Raw genomic sequence first — 21,970 nt, 5'->3', positions numbered from 1 at the left:
CAAAAATGAAGTACAGACAAACAAACAAACAAACAAACAAAAACAACAACTTAATGTGTCTTTTAAGTGTATAGGTTCCCTCTCTATCTCTCTTACTGTTTATTATTGAAGAACCCAAGCCAATTGATCTGAAGAGTTTCCCAAAGTCTGGATTCTCTTGGTTGTATATTCATGTTACAGTTTACTGTGTTCCTCTTTCCTCTGTATTTCCTGCAAATTGGAAGGTGAATACAGAGACTGGATCCAAGTTTGATCCCTTTGGGTAGTGTGGGGCAAGACTATAAAGGAGCCACATAATGCCTTGTTTTTTTCTCGTTTTGTGATGTTTGCAATTGTTGGTGCTTAATGCATCTGTATATTAATTTGTTGGAATGGTGATGCTCTAATTCTTTTGTTTCTTTTCCATTTATTTGTTTGACTACCATTATAGACAGTTCTTATCATCTGTTATTTGGTTACTAGCTGTGTAATTCATGTAGGATAAATGCTTGATTCTTTACCTTTATTTACCAGTTTACAAGGAAATGAATTGGTCCTTTGTTATCTACTGAAGGTGACCAATTCTTCTTTTTAATATCATTATGAATTTATAGATTTAGACATATTTGATGGGCTTCAATCCATTGTAATTATTATCATTATTGAAGTGGAAAATGTCCCACCTTCGACCAATTTTGACATGATCCTAATAATCTTGCAATATGATAAGATGTTCCAAGCTTATCTTATACATTTTATGCTCCAGACCAGGAATTAGCCATTTTCCCAAGAAATCCTTTATTTAGAGTATATAAAATTTCTGTTATAATATAAATTATTATTATTGTTGTTGTTAATCCTCATCCAAGGATATTTTTTCCATTGATTTCTATTTTTTAAGTATTTTTATTGATTTCAGAAAGGAAGGGTGAGTGAGATGAAACATCAACAGTGATGAGAGAGAATCACTGATTGGCTGCCTCCTGCATGCCCCCCACTAGGGATTGAGCCTGCAACCCAGGCCTGTGCCCTTGACCAGAATCAAACCCAGGACCCTTCGGTCCACAGGCCGACTCTCTATCCCCTGAGCCAAACCGGCTAGGGCTCCATTGATTTTTAAAGAGAATGGAAGGGTGGTGGGGGCGGGGGGAGAGAAACATCTATGTGAGAGAGACACATTGGTTGCCTCCCACATGCACCCCGATAGGGGCAGGGAATGAACCTGCAACCCAGGTATGTGCCTTTGACTGAAACTGATTGTGTGACCCTTCGGTGCTTGGGCTGATGCTCTACCACTGAGACACACCGGCCAGGGCAGAAATTATATACTTTTATTGATTTCAAAGAGGAAGGGAGAGGGAGAGAGATTGAAACATCAAAGATGAGAGAGAATCATCGATCGGCCGCCTCCCGCATGTCCCCTACTGGGGATGGAGCCCATATTGGGCATGTGCCCTTGACTGGGAATCGAACCCAGGACCCTTCAGCCTGCAGGCTGATGCTCTATCCACTGAACCAAACCAGCCAGGGCAGAAATGATATTTTTTATTGTAATCTGGGTACTAGAAATGTTCATTGCTACCTGATTGGTCATTTTCTAGGCCTTTTCAGTGGACATAGCTAAGAAATACATATCTACACATATTAAAGGTAAAATAGCTCATTATTTTAAATTTGTACTTCCAGTTCAAACTGAAGACTACAGAGCCTTTACTTGACCTCTTTATTATATCTATATCCCTTTTCTTCCACACCAGGAATCTTGGTTCTTATGGCCATGGGAAGATGGAATTAGAATATTGGAATATGCCCCAATTTCTTTTTTGTTTTATTCCTTATTATACACAACAGTCTCAGTACAACAATACTAACACTATCACAAATGTGATTACTAAAAATATTATTTTTTTTAAATTGCATATGCTTTTCCCATTCTCAAAAATTTTTTTATCATTATGATATTTATTCAACTGCTATAATAATGTTCAAAATAACAATCAAGATAGACATTTATGTCTGTAATAACACAGTCCATATGAATGCAAACCAGGTCTGGTATAGTCATCCCATGACAGTCAAGGACCTTGGCTCCTTCCATCTTGTTGTTTCACTTCCTCAGTGCATGGCTTCCATCCCATAGTCCGAAATGTCTTCCAAGCTCTAGCAATTACTTCTACCTTCCAGATAGCAGGAGGGAGAGAGAGGAGGAAGGGCATTCTCCCTTAGAGGTTGAACATGACATCCTCTCTCCCTTCCGTTGACCAGTTATCTGAACTGTAAGAGACAGTCTTTATTCCACACAGTGATGACCCCAGCTGATGATGGGATGTTCTATTCCTCAGGAGTCAGTGAACAAATAGCATCTCTCATCACAGTCATACAATCAATATCCTATTTATTTTTTAAAAAGAGGTCATTTTGCTGTATTCAAGAGTAGAAGTAGAGAATCCTGTTAGGATGTTGTAGTAATTCAGGTAATAGCTGATCTTTTGGTTTGGTTTAGGATGGTAGTGATAGAGTTATGAGAAATAGTCAAATTTGGGATACATTTTGAAGGTAGAGTCAGTAGGATGTGAGTTAATAGAGAAAGAGGAATTCTGGATGTCTCTTGTTGGCTTAAGAAACTGGGTACTATTTACTGAGGTGAGAAATATTTGAGAAGGAGCAGATTTTTTTTGTTGGGGGGAAATGAAGGATTTTGTTATGTACATTATAGATTTAAGAAAGGTACTAGCTCAGAGACTTCCAATGAAGGTGGCAGAGTAGATTTTTTATTTATGCCTTCTTTTTTTAAAATATATTTTTATTGATTTCAGAGAGGAAGGAAGAGGGAGCGAGAGATAGAAACATCCATGATGAGAGAGAATCATGGATCGGTGCCTCCTGCAAGTCCCCCACTGGGGATCGAGCCCACAACACGGGCATGTGCTCTTGACCAAAATCGAACCTGGGACCTTTCAGTTCGCAGATCGACGCTCTATCCGCTGAGCCAAACCAGCTAGGACCAGAGTAGATTTTAAAAAGAAAAAGCTACCGCCCTAACTGGTTTGGCTCAGTGGATAGAACGTTGGCCTGGGTTCAATTCCAGTCAAGGGCACGTATCCAGGTTGCAGGCACATACCTGGTTGCAGGCTCTTCCTTGGTCCAGGCCCTGGTCGGGGTACGTGCAGGAGACAACCAATTGATGTGTTTCTCTCACATTGATATTTCTCTCTGCCTTTCCCTCTCTCTTCCACTCTCTTTAAAAAACAATGGAAAAATATCGTCAGGTGAGAATTAAAAATAAATAAATAAAGTTAGCATCAAAACAAAAAAATAGAAAGAAAAACAAAAAAATAGAAAGAAAAAGCTACTAGCTGCCAAATAGAGATGTTAACTGTAGCTCATGAATGATGTCAGGACTGGAGATACACATTTGAAGATCTTCAGTATAGAGATATTATTTAAAGCCATGGGACTAGATGAAATCACTTAGAAAATGAGCATTGAGAGTAAAGAATAGAATTGAATACTGAATTTTAAAAAGTCAGAGGAGGAGCCATCAAAAGACCCTGAGAAAGAGCAGTAGTGAGGGAGGAGATTAGCCAGAAGAGTGTGGCATCCTGTAACTAGATGAAGACAGAATTTCAGAAAGGCAAGAGTAATTAGCTGTTGTCATTTGCCGCTGAAAGGTAAGTGTCATTTGCAGGCTGAAGATTGACCATTGGGTTTGGCAAGGTTCCATGTCATTGACAAATGCAGTTTTAGTGGAGATATGAAGATAACGGTTTAGTTGGAGTGGGTCAAAGAGTTTCAGCTGGGCAGTAGATTAATATAACCTGAAAAGCCGTTTACTACAGACGTCTAGAAAGGAGAAAGGAAATAGAAACAAAAAATTTTTCAAGTCCATAATCAAGCTTAAGAGAAAGAAAGTGAAATCCTCAAGTGCTAGAGACACCAAGTGGGAACTGAGAATGAGAGTGGCAAGCTGACACTGTGGCTGCCTGTGTGGAGGGTGGGAATTATCATCTTGAGACCTGGTGACCTAAGTTTAAGCAGGTATTGGGGATGGAGGATGAATCTTTCGGATTTTCTGAGCTGAGGTTTCGAATGAAGACCTTGTTTATGAAGTCTGGACCTGAGCTGTACCTTCCGTGAACAGAGACCAGAAAAAAATCTGCACACTGCCTGAGGGAGAATCCTGTTTCTCCCGGTTGGCTGTGGATAAGTGGGGGAAAAAGGTTTTGGGACTGCAGATGGACAGAGAGGTCTTTTTGGAGTGATGGAAATGTTCTAAAGGTGTATTCTGGTGATGGTTGCACAATTCTATAAACTCAGTAAAAATTTTGAATTGTACGCTTAAAAGCAGTGAATTTGATGGTATGAAAATTATATCTCAAAGCTTTTTTTAAAAAAGTTATTCTTAGATGGCAATATCATTGGAATACCTTTCAGAAGCAAATGCAACACAACCACACTCCCTCAACCCAGTCTGTAAGAGATTGTCAGGAAAAACAATATTGATTAGAATAAATAGAAACTATTAGAGGAGAACAGATAGGATAGTACCTTGAAGGCATTAAGGGAATATAATTGTCAACGTGGAATTATGTACCTAGCTAAGAGAGAGGGCAAATACAGAGATTTTCAGACAGAGACTGAGCGTTTCACAACTGAGAGTTTACAACTCTGGTTCAGAAAACTACTAAGGAAAAAAAAGAAAAATGAACCCAGAAAGAAGAAACCTTAAAGAGACAGAGAAATAGTAATTAAAGTAGAGACAGCAATTCTTTTGTATTGTTTGGCTAAAAAGAGGCACAAAAGCTTGAGAGGGATGTGAGTTTTTAGGGCAGTTTTACTTGATTGGATTTAAAAAACACAACTTCATTGACATAATTTACATGCCATGTGACCTTAAAATGTACAATTCAATGGTTTTTACTGTATTCACAGTTATGTGCAACCATCATCAGTCAATTTTAGATCATTTTGTCACCTCAAGAAGAAACACCATATCCTTTAGCTAAGTAGCTACCCCTATGTAACTATTTCTTCGCTTTCCCACACCCCCAACTCTAAGCAACCATTAATTATTTTCTGTCTCTATCAATTTCCCTATTCTGGACGTTCATGTGGGTGGGATCATATACTATGTGATATTTTGTAACTGACTTATTTCATTTAGCATGTTTTCCATGTTTATCTATATTGTAGCATGTATCAGTACTTTTCTTTTTATGGCCAAGTAATATTTTATTGTGCGGATATAATACCCACATTTTGTATATCCATTTATTCCCTGATGGACATTTGGTTTGTTTTCACCATAGTTGGTGATTTTTTGAGATGTTTGTGTGGTTTTGTGCTGATGGGAATGATCAGAGAAAGAGGAAGCCATTGAATGGAAAGTACATTCAAAAGACAAGTTCCAGAATGGAAAAAAGATACTAACACATAAAGTAGTATCCAGACTATGTAAAGAACTACTTCTTAATAAGAAAAAGTCAATCCAGTTGAAAAATAATAGACAAAAAACAGAATAGGTATTTTACAAAAGAAGAGATACTAATGGCCAAAGAACATATTAAAAAACCGTTCATTGATGTTCGCCAGATGGGAGGTTGGGAGGATGGGTGAAAAAGGTGAAAGGGATTAAGAAGTACAAATTGCCAGTTGTGAAAATAGTCACAGGATGGAAACAACCAAAGTATCCTGGGATAGAGAACTGGATAAAGAAGATGTGGTACATATACACAATGGACTACTCAGCCATAAGCAACAACATGGATGGACCCTGAGAATATTATGCTAAGTAAAATAGTCAGAAAAAGCTAAGAACCATATGGGATATAAAACTGGAACTTGTGGACTCAACAGCAGTGTGGTGGTTGCCAGGGGGAAGGGGGTCGGGGGTGGAGGTGGTCCTAATATATGGTGACGAGAGAAGATTTGACTAGGTGGTGGGCACACAGTGTAATATACAGTTCTTGTAACAGAAACCCACACCTGAAACCTATATGATCATAGTAACCAATGTCACTCCAATAAATTTAATTTAAAAAGAAAAAAAGGTCACAGAAAATAAAGTATGTACAGTATAGGGAATATGGTCAATAATATTGTAATAACTATGTGTGGTACTAGATTTAATCAGGATGATCACTCCTAAATTATATAAATATCTAATCACTGTGTTGTATACCCTGAAACTAATATAATATTGTATGTCAACTCTAATTGAAAAATAAAATAAACACACCACACTGTTCAATTCCATAAATAATGGAGAAAAAAACACCAAAAATAAAAAACAGCACACAAATTAAAAAAGCACAACAGGCCGTAGCTGGTTTGGCTCAGTGGATAGAATGTTGGCCTGCAGAACGAAGGGTCCTGGGTTCGATTCAGGTCAAGGGCACGTACCTCAGTTGTAGGCTCCTCCCTGGTCTGGGCCCTGGTCAGGAGGCAACCAATCTATGTGTTTCTCTCACATCGATATTTCTCTCTGTCTTTCCCTCTCTCTTCTACTCTCTAAAAATCAATGGAAAAATATCCTCGGGTGAGGATTAAAAAAAAACAAAAAAAAAAACCCAACCACAACAGGATTCTCCTATGTATCCATCAGATTGGAAAAATTAAAAAGTCGGACAATACTAAAGATTGCTGAGGATATGGAGTAACAGGAACTCTTACCCCCTGGTGTTCAGATGCAAATTAGTGCAACTACTTTGGGAAAATAATTTGGATTTATCTGTTAAAATTGAAGATATGCACACCCTAAATCCAGTAATTTCACTCATATTTATATGCCTTAGAAAAACTCATGCAGGTAAACAAGTTAATTGTAATGCTTATTCATAGCAACATGCTTTGTAAGATCTAAAAATTAGGCCCAGCCGGCATGGCTCAGTGGTTGAGCACCGACCTCTGAACCAGGAGGTCATGGTTCGATTCCTGGTCAGGGTACGTGCCCAGGTTGCAGGCTCAATCCCTGGGGTGGGGTGTGCAGGAGGCAGCTGATTAATGATTCTCTCTCATCATTGATATTTTTATCTCTCTCCCTCTCCCTGCCTCTCTGAAATCAGTAAAAAAATATATTTTTTAAAGATTTGACAAACTCAAATATCCATCTACATTAAAATGCTTAAGTAAATCTTGCGCAGCATGTTTATTTAGTGGAATAACATTTAGTGATGAATACAGCATAGATGAATTTCATAAACATGTGGTTGAACAAAAGAAGCAAAACCCAGAGTATGTATGATGTGATTCTGTTTACAAAAGTTTAAAAAACTGACAAAACTGTTAAAGACAAGGGAATGATTATTAGGAAGTTAGGAAAGTAGTTATCTCTGGGATAAGGAAGAGGGCTATGGTGGAGGAGAGACACAGAGGGCCTTTGGGTTCTAGTATATTCCATTTCTTGACTTAGTTTTGGTTACATGGGTGTTTGAATCATAATTATTCAACAGTACATATGTCTTTTATGTATTTTTTCTATACGTTATTTTTCACAATTTAAAAGTAAAGTTAGTTTGGACTAAGGATCAGATCTGGGTTCTAGTTTTAGCTTGGTCTGCCACTTACACTCTTAGTGTCTTAGTTTTTTATCTGCTCTGTCTCCCTCATTATTTTACTGTGAGGATTACATTAAAGCACTTAGAAAGACTTTATAAGTTGTAAAGCTATATTCAGATACATATACAGATGGTGGTTTATTATTACTAGGCCATGTGACAGAATAACATTGAGTAGTTGATAGTATTATCCATATTAATGGAGGAGGACTGTAGGACATAATTATTCTGACAAGGATTTATGAGCATCTGCCATGGGGCTAACAGTATGTTTGGTGCTATGGAAGACAAAACTGCAAAGCCCCCAAAAAAGAGCTTAAGGAGGTAAGGTTCACTAGCCTAACACTTAGATGATACTACTTGAATAAATGAATGAAAAGTGTTAAGCTATAGGATTAATAGAAGCTGACCAAATATAATAAAGTACCAGTTATTTAGTAGAGAGAAAATAAACAAGAAGGATAAATCAGAATTTCAATATAATTAACTGTTGTGAAGAATTTGATTCATTCTTGAAATCCCAGAAGGGGCTTGTTGTGTATAATAATCTATGTTGTAGATTTCTGTAGTAATAACACCGTAAAACACCAGTGCAAGTTGCTAGTTGGTTTGCACTGATATTGGAATAATTTTGTATTTATATTAAAACATTTTAAAATTGATTTTAGAAAGAGAGGAAGGGAGAGAGAGAAACATTGATCAGTTGTCTCCCATAGGCACCCTGACTGGGGATCAAACCCGCAACCTGGGGATGTGCCTTGACCAGGAATTGAACCCTCAACTCTTCGATGTACAGGACAATGCTCCAACCAATTGAGCCACACTGGCCAGGGCCTGTATTTATATTTTAATGTGCTACCTGATACCATGGGACTATCCAAGTAATGAGGCTTTGCTAAATAGACCCAGCTAGAAGCCTACCTGGTTTATGTCCTGTTTCTCTAATCCTTTTCTGGTGGAGTTTGCACATCTTTATGATTAGTATAGGGTAGACTACAAACTCAGCTGACCTGCTTCTCTGATCTTATATATCTTTCTAACACCCTTCCCAGGATAAATTAATAAATACTTTAGTTTAAAAGTTAAACAATCAAACTTCATTTGTTTGATCCCACATTTATTTTATTTTTAAAAATAATATTTTTATTGATTTCAGAGAGGAAGGGAGAAGGAGAGAGAGAGATAGAAACATCAATGATGAGAGAGAATCATCCATCAGCTGCCTCCTGCACACTCCACACTGAGGATCGAGCCTACAACCTTGGCATGTGCCCTGACCAGAAATCGAATTGAGACCTCCTTGTTCATAGGGTGATGCTCAACCACCGAGCCATGCCGGCTGGGCTGATCCCACATTTATTAAATATCTGTTGTGTTAATACTTCTGTCCACTTTCCTTTTCAGCTCCTTCAGGGCTTCTGATTACAAAGGATTAAGGCAGAGGAAGTGATAATCTAAGGAGCAGAGTAAATAATACTTGACCGGAGGGTGCTTGGCATTTGTTTGTGGAGTGAACCTAATGGAAAACAAGATTTGTTATGAATAATCAGAGTGTAAATCATCAGGAATGTAATTTATCTGCAAATATACAAAAGTATGAAGCCATAAAAGAGCCCAGGACGAGATTAAGATACTGTAAAACAATATAGCTTCCTACATGATGTGATGTTCCTGCCAACTGTGAAGGGTGTCCCAGCCCACTAGTCCTTAACTGCCTGCTTTCTCTTCACAGGCTCCCTGGGTCTCAGCCATTTGGGTCAGCCCCATTGGCCCCTGTGGTCAGCCAGCCAGCTGTGCTTCAGCCCTATGGCCCTCCCCCGACAAGTGCACAGGTGACTGCTCAGCTGGCTGGAATGCAGATCAGTGGTTCTGTGAACCCAGCCCCTCCCCCTTCAGGGTTGGGCTATGGTGAGTAGCTGTGACAACAGGAATGTTACTGTTCTCCCTTTTTTTAGAAGCATCAGGCTGTCGGGTATATGTTAATCCCTTTTCTTTCTTGTGTCTCTGAGCTATAGCAGCTGGGACAGGCATTCCTGCCTCTCTTATGTGATTTACTGAACACGGTGGCAGAATGATGGGGGTTCTGATTCTACCTCTTCTACTTCTCAGGCCCACCGACATCACTGGCGTCAGCCTCAGGAAGTTTCCCTAACTCTGGTCTGTATGGCTCCTGTCCTCAAGGCCAGGCTCCTCCCCTTAGCCAGGCCCAGGGTCATTCTGGGGCTCAGCCTCCACAGAGATCTGCCCCACAGCAGGCCTCCAGCTTCACGCCCCAAGCTTCAGGGGGTCCTCGGATGCCTTCAATGACTGGTCCACTCCTGCCTGGACAGAGTTTTGGGGGACCCCCAGTGAATCAGCCCAACCATGTGTCCTCACCTCCTCCTCAAGCTCTGCACCCTGGCACCCAGATGGCTGGGCCCCCAGGACCACCACCCCCTATGCACTCCTCCCAGCAGCAAGGCTATCAGCTGCAACAAAATGGTGAGTTTTTCCCAAGGTCTGTTTAGGAGCCAAAGGTTTCTGCTATTCAGATGTTTTTTGTTTGTTTGTTTGCTTTTAGTTTTGCTTGCTAAGTGGTAAACTAGAGGGATAGCTTCAGGGTATTATTACTAGGATGTAGGGGTTATAAGACATTCTTTATTCTCATAGTTCAGACAGTGTGGTCTTTCTCTGAATGGTCATTATTCTGCCTCATAATTCTCCATGCATAGGAGTCTAGTCATTTACCTGAGGCCTTAAGAAGAGAGGGGATTTTTAGTTTATCAACCTGTGTCCTTGTCTCTCAGGTTCCTTTGGACCAGCCCGGGGCCCTCAGCCCAATTATGGAAGTCCCTACCCAGGAGCACCCGCTTTTGGCAGTCAGCCTGGGCCTCCTCAGTCACTGCCTCCGAAGCGCCTGGATCCTGATGCCATCCCGAGCCCCGTAAGTAGATACTTATGTGGTTCTGGGGAAGGAGTTTGTGGCTGCCAGATAAGTGACTCAACCTAGATGAGATAGTTGCCAGCATTTTCTGATTATTTTCTTGTTCATTCATCTTCTAAGTGTAGAAACTAGATGTAATATTTGACTCTTTGAACTGCAGCTTGAAGCCCCAGAAGTCTTTTGTGACACTTTTACTCCATAGCTGGGCAGGAAAGGAAGGGAAGACCACAGTGATCTGGCTTGAGTGCTGCGTTCTGTCAATATTTGGACACAGCATGGTAACCTCTGCCCCTTCTGTGGAGTAGTGGCTGTGTCCAGGTCTTGTCCTCTTAGATCTAGTAGGACAGCAGCCCTCTTACTAGGTAGAGCTGGTGGGAATTATCTGGTGTTAGATGTTACAAGAAGGAAAGCCTCACTGTTTTCTCCCTGCTCCGACCTGGACAGTTTTAGGAGAAAGCCTTTAGTACTTTTGTTTGCTAGGCTCCTGTGTGGATGGAGAAAGTGATCTACGTTTACAAGGGCAGTTTGGGGAAGCTGCTTCTCCAGAAAGAAGGTGAATCTCACCCTTAGAGCCATCAGAATCCTCAGGCCTCCCTTTCTTACTCAGAATAGAGGCTGGGGACCCCTTTATAGTGCTGTCTGCAACATTTGCTGTCAGTTACCTCACCATGCTTAGCCATTGTCATATTCCATTCTGTTCTCTTCCTTTGGGAACTACCAGGGTGAGGGACCTTGTTGGCTAGGGGGGACCTGAAAGGACTAAGCAGCCCTTCCTTCCTTTCCCCTCCTTTAGTGAGAAGGGGAGTCTGGTGCATGTGAAGGGAGGCTTCTTTCAGCACAAGAATAGTCCTTAGATAAGGCTTGGAGGGAATATCCCTCTTCTTCCTTAGAATTTATCCCATTCAGCCTCTCTTTAAACCCCTGCTTGCCTCTTGTATGTCTTTGTCCTTATTTTTCTACATCATAGTCTAAGCCATTAAAGCCTCTGTGTTGGAACAGAAAGACTTGGAATTTCTGATCTAGAGAGAGCCTGATTTCAGCAGTATGAGCTGGGCTGCAGCTGTTCATGTCTAACTCATCAGGGTTGAGAGAAGTAACATCTGCTTCTTGTTCTTTTGTCTCCTTCCCTGTATTCCCCTGCTGCCTTTATTATTAAAACACTAAAAAGCAACTCAATGAGCTGCCTCCTCAGCAGAAAACCAGGCACAGAATAGACCCTGATGCCATTCCTAGTCCAGTAAGTGCAGGGGGTGTGTGTGTGTGTGTGTGCGTGTCATCCATGTGTTAGTGCCACCCATGCATGCCTGTGACCCATTTTCACCTCATCCACCATGTCCATCCCTCTCCATTCTTTTCCCTTAGTCCTTCTAGACCTCGCTTTTATAAACTAGAAGGATGTGCATGCCTCAAATCACCATGTAATGAAGAAGTAGCAAGCTGTTAGCAGTGCCTTAAGTATGGGGTGGTAGAAGCTCAGGCTCTAAGGGCGGGGTCAGGTGGCATGTTAAGCTTTGGTGTTAGTCCTGCTGGTTCCTCCAGGAGCCTGCATGTGGCATTTGATGGAACTGGACAAAGATGAGCAGTAAATCCTTCCCCTTTGGGTTTGAATTGTCTACAGCTTGTTGTGGAGAAACATTTGTGGCTACAAGTTTGGGATACTGGCATTTCTTACAGGGGAAGGGACTACTGTTTTGGGAAAGTGTGAGCCACTTCTCATCTGCTATGGGCTATAGATTCTTATTCTCCCTTTACTTTTTCTGGTTTTACCAAACTCATCTTGAAGGTCATCAGCCTGCACAAAGATCTGATTACAGCTTTGCTAACAATTGTGTTTTCCTTTGCTGGGTTGCCAAAATATGGGAGACTGAGGATTGGGCTATAGGAATGGGTACTTACCCTCTTCTCCCATATTTATACATCGATGCTTACCTGGACACAGGCAGCATCTGCTTCCTCACCTGACCCGATCATTTCTGGCTGTTTAATCCTCTCCTCACCCTGTCCCTTCTCTTTTCATTGAATGTACAGTCACTCCAGGTAGATTCATTTTTACATGGTTACTATTGTCTGTTTTCCTGTTCTGACTCAAAATGTGTTTTGAGGGGAGGGGGAAATGGGGTAGGCTTAATGGGGGAGGGAAGTGAAATCTGATCATGTTTGAAGGTTTCTGATAAGAGCTGGAGCGGTCCTGGAGTTAGGGGAATAAAAGGGTGATTATTACTGATAGAGAGTCTGGGCAATTAATGAAACCCATTCTTGGCATTGCCTGTCCAGCATGTTGTAGAGCAGATTGGCATTATAGCATTTTATATGGTCTCCACAACGAGAGCAGGCCTGGTGTTCCTTGGCAAATTGTTTCTGTGCTACAGCTCCAGCCTTTCTTTCTCCTAGCTCTCTGGGGCCTGCTAGTCCCTTTCCTTGTGTCCCCTCACTCATTTCACTTCTCCCTACAGATTCAGGTCATTGAGGATGACAGGAACAACCGGGGTTCAGAGCCATTTGTTACTGGAGTACGAGGCCAGGTTCCACCCTTAGTTACCACCAACTTTCTAGTGAAAGACCAAGGTGAGAAAGGCATTAACTCCTCCCTGAGGAGACTTTTACTCCAAGATTATCAGCTTACAGATGGGCATTTGTCAGTCTTTAATCAAAGACCAGCCCCTCATTGGTCCCAAGGTGGGGAAAGCCATTCTCAGCTCTAGCATTTGTGGGGGTGATGGGGTGGATCAGCAATGGAGAGCTGGTTAACTGGAGGGATTCTGTGATCTGACTCAGGTTTTCTGCCTCCTTCAGGAAATGCAAGTCCCCGATACATTCGATGCACATCCTATAATATCCCTTGCACATCTGACATGGCTAAGCAGGCTCAGGTGCCCCTGGCAGCTGTCATCAAGCCGCTGGCAAGGCTGCCCCCAGAAGAGGTAAGTCAGGGTATAATGAAAGGGAGGAAGGGAGGAAGAATAAGACTTCTTTCTAGATATGATTCTGGAGATCACAAGGGAAGAAGTCTTGGTTGGGTGGGAGGGGAGAGTATCTTCAATAGCTTTCTATCTCAGGGCTCATGCCTTTTGAGGGTGGTAGGGATGACAGCAAAAGCCCAAGAAATTGCTTAATGGGAACAGGGTCCATAGGGGAAACCAACAGTATGAAAAGAGACAGGGCCAACTTATAGGGGAAGAGATAGCTGGATTGAGGAGACAGCTGGATACTGGAGCCTCTGGTCATTTCCACATGATTAGAAGTGCATTATTTTATTTTTTCTTATATGCTATCCTATCATCCCAGGTAGGTTAGGGATATTAGGACAGCATGTAAGAAGAAAAGGTAAATTGGGATCCAGTAGTCCTTCTCTTACCTGGCTTGGGCCCTGATCTGTCACCCTAGCACTTGAAATCAGCATGAAAAGAGAAAGGGCTTGGCCACTGCTCTGCCAGGCCTTGGTAGGACACCCTCATGTTCATGCCTCGCTTATCAAACTTAGGGTGGATTTCTGTATAACTGGAAGCTCAAGGCTCACTTTACACCCTGCTTCTCTGCCTTGCTGTGTTTTCTCTTTTTCTCTTCCTGGGTCTCAATGGGGATGCTTGGACACTTGTTTGCTGGTTTTTTATCTGTAGGGTGATATCTTCCTGGGGCATCAATAGGTGTTAAATAAATCCAGGGATGGAGAGGACATAAGTGTCATAGATACTTGGTTGGGGAAGGAAGCAGGAATCAAGATCTCTAGGGCAAGAGTGAAGGGGACTGAAGATAGGGCCAGACATGAGAATCATAGGTAATTTTGGCTTTCTCCTTTTATGCCTATAGCAGACCCTGGCTTAGCAGGGCCAGTTTCACCATCCCTTTTCTTTCAAGAAGTGACATTCTGGAGATGGGGAGGGAACTATGAAATTTAGACTCTTACGGATATTTATGTGACCAGTACCCTCATCATTTGTCTTCATTCCCCTTCACTGACTCCCTCCCCAGGCAAAATGTCTGAGCCATGGCTTCTCCCTCCAGGTTGTTCTTTCTCAACCCACTGAAGCTTCCCTGTATGTCTGAGCCCTTCCCCTTTGCTCCTTAGGCTTCACCGTATCTCGTCGACCATGGGGAATCTGGCCCTTTGCGCTGCAATCGCTGCAAAGCATACATGTGCCCTTTCATGCAGTTCGTTGAGGGAGGGAGACGCTTCCAGTGCTGCTTTTGCAGCTGTATCAATGATGGTATGTTCACTGTGGCTGGGACTGGGGGAGATCTGGATTGCATCTTCAGTGTTTTCTTTCTAGTTAGATAGATGAGGGTCATTATATAGGAACCAGGGAAGTAGGACACATATGGGGATGTAGGGGAGTAGAGTGAGCTCAGTCAGGGCCAGACTTACTAAGATTGAGAGTGGACCTTTGAATAACACTCTGCCATACTCCCCACAGTTCCCCCCCAGTATTTTCAACATCTGGATCATACCGGCAAACGTGTGGATGCTTATGATCGTCCTGAGCTATCCCTGGGCTCCTATGAATTCTTGGCCACTGTAGATTACTGCAAGGTGAGAGGAGATAACATGGGGAGGAACAGGGGGTGGAGGACAATGAGACAGCTAAGAATTGCTGTGATCATTTCCCTAACCCCTTCTTTGTCCCCTTTGACTTCTCTCTAATCAACTGGCCTGCTTACCAATACCTCCCTCCCTGCAACATTTCTTTCCTTTGCAGAACAATAAGTTCCCCAGCCCTCCTGCCTTCATCTTCATGATTGATGTCTCTTACAATGCCATCAGGAGTGGTCTTGTTAGGCTCCTCTGTGAGGAGCTTAAATCACTGTTAGACTTTCTACCTAGGTGAGTTAGGGAGCTGAGGTGCTTCCTTTGCATAATGATGTGGGGGGGGGGGGTCTGGGCTGGCAGCAGATGGAGCGTGATGTCATGAAGCTCGGTGGTGGCGAAGGTGACAGGTCTGGGTAACGATATCATCTTCTACAGGGAGGGTGGAGCGGAAGAGTCAGCAATCCGAGTTGGCTTCGTCACCTATAATAAGGTGCTCCACTTCTATAATGTGAAGAGCTCATTGGCCCAGCCACAGATGATGGTTGTATCTGATGTGGCTGACATGTTTGTGCCACTGCTGGATGGCTTCCTCGTCAATGTCAATGAGTCTCGGGCAGTCATCATCAGGTAAGAGCCAGATTGTGGGGGTAAAGTGGGGATGGGGTGGGTACAACTATAGAAAGCCAGAGAGTGAGCAAAGGGGTCAGCAGAAGGACAGGGGCGGTGCTTTAGGAGTTTTCAGAGTCTGGGGGCTCTTCCCAGGTGACTCTTCAGGGAATTGAGGACTTTGGAGTCTGGATATCAATTTTGAATGCCTCCCATTACCTATCTCTTCAGCTTATTGGATCAGATTCCAGAAATGTTTGCAGACACAAGAGAGACAGAGACAGTATTTGCCCCAGTTATCCAGGCTGGGATGGAGGCACTGAAGGTAAGGCTAGCGTCCCCAGCAACCTCCTCTGCCTTGTTTTCCTCTGGCCAGTGTACCCCCTGGGATACAACTCCTGTTTCTTCAGTGATTGATGACTCCAGTGATTCAGCCTGCCTGACATAGCTGGCACTGAAGAAAGGACAAGGGAGGGATGAATGAATAATAGATGAATAAAGGAAAGAATGAACAAGTAGTCTTCTCTTCTTTCCTAGGCTGCCGAATGTGCAGGGAAGCTGTTTATATTCCACACCTCCCTGCCCATTGCCGAGGCCCCAGGGAAACTGAAGAACAGAGATGACAGGAAGTTGATCAACACAGACAAAGAGAAGGTGCGGGATTGGGAGAAAGGGGGAGAACTTTCCATTATAGAGGAGGGTAGTGACTCTTCCCAATGCAATACAGTATTCTTAATTTTCTTAAGGGGGGCTGGGATTGGATACTCTGCCCCTTTGCATGTGACATCTGTGACTGCCAACCTTCTTCACTACTCCCCATCTTTCTATCCCATCTCATCCCCAGCCCTGGGTAGATTCTTTTTTTTTAATTTTTTTTTAAAAGAGAACATTCGTCCTAGCCGGTTTGGTTCGGTGGATAGAGCGTCAGCCTGCAGACTGAAGGGTCCCAGGTTCGACTCTGGTCAAGGGCATGTACCTTGGTTGCGGGCACATCCTCAGTAGGGGGTGTGCAGGAGGCAGCTGATCGATGTTTCTTTCTCATCGATGTTCTAACTCTCTATCCCTCTCCCTTCCTCTCTGTAAAAAAATCAATAAAATATATTTTTTAAAAAAAAATCAATAAAATATTAAAAAAAGAGAGAACATTCCTCTACCATTACAAACTCCTATGAGTAGACTGAATTTACATTTGAATATTCCATATTACATATATGAGATATTTGGAGCTGAGATATTTGAACATTTTCTTCTATTCCTCCCCAGACTCTGTTCCAGCCTCAGACAGGCGCTTACCAGGCCCTGGCCAAAGAGTGTGTGGCCCAAGGTTGCTGTGTAGACCTCTTCCTCTTCCCTAACCAGTATGTTGATGTGGCGACGCTCTCTGTTGTACCCCAGCTCACTGGTGGCTCTGTCTACAAATATGCTTGCTTTCAGGTATGGCACGGGACTCTGGGTGGCACGTGGAACAGGACTGGGAGTGTCTGCCTACATGTCTTTAGCTACTGACTCATTAATAGGAATAGTGTTAGAGGAGAAGACTGCATAGTGTGAAGAAGAGAGCCATGAGCCCTAGCTGGTGTGGCTCAGTGGATAGAGCATTGGCCTGCGAACTGAAGGGTCCCAGGTTCGATTCCGGTCAAGGGCACGTGCCTTGGTTGCGGGCACGTCCCCAGTGGGGGATGTGCAGGAGGCAGCTGATCGATGTTTCTTTCTCATCGATGTTCTAACTCTCTATCCCTCTCCCTTCCTCTCTGTAAAAAAATCAATAAAATATATTTTTTAAAAAAAAATCAATAAAATATTAAAAAAAGAGAGAACATTCCTCTACCATTACAAACTCCTATGAGTAGACTGAATTTACATTTGAATATTCCATATTACATATATGAGATATTTGGAGCTGAGATATTTGAACATTTTCTTCTATTCCTCCCCAGACTCTGTTCCAGCCTCAGACAGGCGCTTACCAGGCCCTGGCCAAAGAGTGTGTGGCCCAAGGTTGCTGTGTAGACCTCTTCCTCTTCCCTAACCAGTATGTTGATGTGGCGACGCTCTCTGTTGTACCCCAGCTCACTGGTGGCTCTGTCTACAAATATGCTTGCTTTCAGGTATGGCACGGGACTCTGGGTGGCACGTGGAACAGGACTGGGAGTGTCTGCCTACATGTCTTTAGCTACTGACTCATTAATAGGAATAGTGTTAGAGGAGAAGACTGCATAGTGTGAAGAAGAGAGCCATGAGCCCTAGCTGGTGTGGCTCAGTGGATAGAGCATTGGCCTGCGAACTGAAGGGTCCCAGGTTCGATTCCGGTCAAGGGCACATGCCCAGGTTGCGGGCTCGATCCCCAGTAGGGGGTGCAGGAGGCAGCCAATCAATGATTCTCTCTCATCATTGATGTTCCTGTCTCTCTCTTTCCCTCTCCTTTCCTCTCTGAAATCAATAAAAATATATTTTTTAAAAAAAGAAGAAGAAGAGAGCCATAAGTGTAGTGCTTGGGAGTGTGGGGCTTAGAGTCAGTCCTGGGTTGATATTCTGGCCCTACCACTTACTAGCTATGACCTTGGGGAAATTACTTGTCTCTCTGTTTCTTCATATGTAAAGTAGGATTTTAATATTTATTCATTAGGATTTGTCATCAGGATTAAGTAATTATATATAAAGCTTTTGATGTGGTACCTGGCATATAATGTGCTTAAAAGGTATCATTATCATCATCACCTCCATATCATCCTCTTCTCTGTTATTGTTATTATGGGTCAGCAGCTTGCAGAGTGGAGGGGATGCAGGGAGATTGTTTGCAGGATGTTATGTGATGTGACTTTGGGCCTGTGGGGGCTGCAGGTGGAGAATGACCAGGAGCGGTTCATGAGTGATCTGCGTCGGGATGTGGAGAAGGTCGTTGGCTTTGATGCTGTGATGCGAGTCCGGACGAGCACTGGTCAGTCCTGGTTGAGAAGAGCAGGTGGGGGGGCTAAATCTAGGAGGGAGGCAAGTGGCACCTTTCATACCTTTAGCCCTGACCCTGTCCATGTGGCCTCAGGTATCCGTGCTGTAGATTTCTTTGGGGCTTTCTACATGAGCAACACAACAGATGTGGAGCTGGCTGGCCTGGATGGGGAAAAGACGGTGACTGTGGAATTCAAGCATGATGATCGGCTCAATGAAGAGAGTGGAGCCCTCCTACAGGTGGCAGGCAGCAGGCGGGAGGCAGGGGCTGGGGAGGAAGTCTCAGGTGTCCTTTCACTGGATATAAAAAGGCTGCAGGGAAGAGGGTGAGGGGTCGGTACAGAGGACTAGAAGAGGCTGGGGAAGGGATGGCTCATGTCTTTCCTCTAGTTTAATAATATAGCAGAGGGGCAGTTTTTCAGAGGGATTGGTGAGGGAAGGGTGTAAGCTCCCTTTTTCTTTCTTCCCCTAGTGTGCCCTGCTCTACACCAGCTGTGCAGGGCAGCGACGGCTCCGCATACACAACCTGGCCCTGAACTGCTGCACCCAGCTAGCTGATCTGTATCGAAACTGTGAGACCGACACGCTCATTAACTACATGGCCAAGTTTGGTGAGGATAGCGACAGGGCAGGGTGGGATTTGGGCTGAAAAAGGTGATGGTTAACCCAGGTAGATGTGGTGGGAAGGCACATGTGATGGAGTGGCTGACTAGTGACTGTGCTATTTCTATTTCCCATCCAGCATACCGGGGGGTCCTAAACAGCCCTGTGAAGACTGTTCGTGACACTCTTATCACCCAGTGTGCTCAGATCCTGGCCTGTTACAGAAAGAACTGTGCCAGCCCCTCCTCTGCAGGACAGGTGGGCAAGCATGTTGGTGGAGGAGTTGTTGGGACAAATGTTTGCATTTGGGAGGGATTTCTCATGATTATTGACTTTATCTTGATAACCGCCTTCAGCTGATCCTCCCCGAGTGCATGAAGCTGCTCCCAGTTTACCTGAACTGTGTGTTGAAGAGTGATGTCCTACAGCCTGGAGCTGAAGTCACTACTGATGACCGTGCCTATGTCCGACAGCTGGTTACCTCCATGGACGTGGCTGAGACCAATGTCTTCTTCTATCCTCGGCTCCTACCTTTGGTGCGACTGAGGGCTGGAGAGTGAGACACTGCACTGAGAAAGGGGCATCATAGAAGGAGGCTGGGAAAGATTAATATCTGTGTCTGACATTAATTTATTTGTTTTTACCTATGTTATGTGATTTAATTTTCACAGAATTACTGAGGGACTTAGCTTTCTGAAATTTTTGTGGGGGGGGGGGCAGTAAACGTGTCTCACCTTCTCAGTAACATTTCCCCCCTTTCCTTTTGTCTAGACAAAGTCTCCCATTGAGAGTACCACTGAACCACCAGCAATCCGAGCATCTGAAGAGCGTCTAAGCAATGGGGATATATATTTGCTGGAGAATGGGCTCAACCTTTTCATCTGGGTGGGAGCAGGTGTCCAACAGGGTGTTGTCCAGAGCCTCTTCAGCGTCTCCTCCTTCAGTCAGATCACCAGTGGCTTGGTAAGGGCAGGGCATCAAGGAGAATATGGGTGTGGAAATGTACTTTGTGGTAGGAACCAATAAAGTTTTTGTACTAGTCCCGTTAAATAGCAGGGAACACTTGGAAGGCAGGGAAGGTGCTGTCATTCTTCCCAGGCTTCCTCGTTTCAGATGATGCATAAATCTGTGCTGCCCCATATTGACTGGACTCAGAGTACCTTACCATAAGGATTAATGAATTTTGTGTTCCAGAGTATTCTGCCAGTTCTGGATAATCCGCTGTCCAAGAAGGTTCGAGGCCTCATTGATAGCTTAAGGGCACAGAGATCGCGGTACATGAAGGTAACACTGATCTGAACCTTGGATTTTTTACCTGGTCAAGTTCTCACCTTGAAGGGGGGTAGGGAGCGAATGACTAGATAATGGGGTTTCAGGGCATGTTTAATTCTCATTGGCTCTGCCTCATGACGCTGTGTTCTGGCCATAGCTTATCGTGGTGAAGCAGGAGGACAAGCTGGAGATGCTGTTCAAGCACTTCCTGGTGGAAGACAAGAGCCTGAGTGGAGGAGCATCCTATGTGGACTTTCTCTGTCATATGCACAAGGAGATTCGGCAGCTACTGAGCTAGAGCAAGTGGGTAAAGGCATAAGGTCCCAGGCCAGCTTCCAGAAAGTACCCCAAGGCAGCAGGGAAATCAGGACAGTTCCATATCTTATAAGTCATGTAAGCTGACCTCAGTCTCTTTGGGGGGAGGGAGAGGTATAAGGAGACAACTTCTTTCTGGGCTCAAGTATTCCCCCACTCTGTCATGTCCTGCTGATAGAAGGTGCCCCTACCCCCTCACTTTGCCCTTCTTTTCCTGCTAATCCGGTTGTAATGAATGTAGTTTCTCAGTTCACTGTATATGATTCGGTTGGGGGATTTGGAGGTACCCAGACCCTGGTGATACCATGTCCCTTTGGACCAACCTCCAAGAAGAGGGAACAGGCAGGAAGGAGTGGGGATCCCAGGGTTACTATGGGGAGGGGGAGGGCGCTAATTCAGCTCAGTGCCATCAACAACTTCCTATATTAGGGATAAAACATACAGATGCACAAGAGCTAGGGTTTAGACCTTAGGTGGTGGAGAGAAAAGTGGTTGGTCCTTCATGGGCCTGGAAGTCAGCAGCCAAGTAAAAATTACTGAGGATGGTTGATTAGCTTTCTCTGCTTCCATGCTTTTGTTCTCTCCTGCAATGATTGGTGATCACTCCGTGGACAGAGGCACGCAGTCAGAGGTGAATGAGCCTGGGAACTGAGTTGCAAAGTATATTAACACCTGGGGGAGGTGCCAGCCTACTTTCCAGCTGGAGAGGCCCCAATACTGGATGGTTCTGTAGGAAGCCTGGTCATCAACTTGCAATACCTCACAGAGCCAGCCCACATCCCACTCTGAGCTCCCACTGGAAACACTGCTTCTCCAAGCTGGGGATTGTTGGGGAGCGAGGCAGAGGTGGCCAGAGCTCTGTACTCTCCTCCCGGGACACCACTCGGGCTCGGGTATTGATAAAGCGGCTGACAGTTATCTTCCAACCCGAACTGGCTGGAGTAGGACAAGGGCTAGGCTTGATGCTGGCCAGGCTTCCCTACTCCCAGCCTTGGGATGCCCCTGCTCTGGACTTCTCATTTCTCTTCATTGGTTTATTTTTCAATGCATCTTTAATTTGTAAAGAAATAAAGTAAATTAAGATGTAACCAGCAGCCTCATTTTTACCGGCGACGTATCACTAGCCCTCCAGTCCTTCCTGCTAAGTGGACGGCTGGGAGGAGCTGCGCATGCGCCACGGGCCCCCGCCGCGTAGGGCCCAGTTCCCGGTACTACTCGCCGCGGGGCGGGGTCCGTGCTGTGTGA

The 21,970-nt window shown here is 44.0% G+C and overlaps 1 protein-coding gene across 2 annotated transcripts in view; it reads left to right on the top strand.

Annotated features, from left to right (window-relative positions):
- Positions 1–21,813, top strand: part of SEC24C (SEC24 homolog C, COPII coat complex component) — a 29,812-nt gene extending 7,999 nt beyond the window's left edge. The window contains exons 4-24 of one of the 2 annotated variants that reach the window (XM_014538363.1): positions 9,268–9,443; positions 9,645–10,016; positions 10,322–10,458; positions 11,627–11,695; positions 12,912–13,023; positions 13,252–13,379; positions 14,525–14,663; positions 14,871–14,986; positions 15,153–15,277; positions 15,419–15,610; positions 15,821–15,914; positions 16,127–16,243; positions 16,853–17,023; positions 18,431–18,527; positions 18,630–18,775; positions 19,008–19,146; positions 19,278–19,396; positions 19,495–19,674; positions 19,910–20,101; positions 20,333–20,422; positions 20,568–21,813. In XM_014538363.1, the coding sequence (XP_014393849.1) occupies positions 9,268–9,443; positions 9,645–10,016; positions 10,322–10,458; positions 11,627–11,695; positions 12,912–13,023; positions 13,252–13,379; positions 14,525–14,663; positions 14,871–14,986; positions 15,153–15,277; positions 15,419–15,610; positions 15,821–15,914; positions 16,127–16,243; positions 16,853–17,023; positions 18,431–18,527; positions 18,630–18,775; positions 19,008–19,146; positions 19,278–19,396; positions 19,495–19,674; positions 19,910–20,101; positions 20,333–20,422; positions 20,568–20,708 (3,052 nt within the window). In that variant the 3' untranslated portion in view covers positions 20,709–21,813. The remainder of the gene's footprint in view (positions 1–9,267; positions 9,444–9,644; positions 10,017–10,321; positions 10,459–11,626; positions 11,696–12,911; positions 13,024–13,251; positions 13,380–14,524; positions 14,664–14,870; positions 14,987–15,152; positions 15,278–15,418; positions 15,611–15,820; positions 15,915–16,126; positions 16,244–16,852; positions 17,024–18,430; positions 18,528–18,629; positions 18,776–19,007; positions 19,147–19,277; positions 19,397–19,494; positions 19,675–19,909; positions 20,102–20,332; positions 20,423–20,567) is intronic. The other variant, XM_005864662.2, reaches the window with a different exon arrangement.
- Positions 21,814–21,970: the final 157 nt, after the last annotated feature.

The sequence above is a fragment of the Myotis brandtii genome, unplaced genomic scaffold (assembly GCF_000412655.1).
Source record: "Myotis brandtii unplaced genomic scaffold, ASM41265v1 scaffold190, whole genome shotgun sequence".
NCBI classification, from domain to species: domain Eukaryota; kingdom Metazoa; phylum Chordata; class Mammalia; order Chiroptera; family Vespertilionidae; genus Myotis; species Myotis brandtii.
Note: the sequence above shows the minus strand (reverse complement) of the source record. Positions and strands in the feature narration are given on the sequence as shown.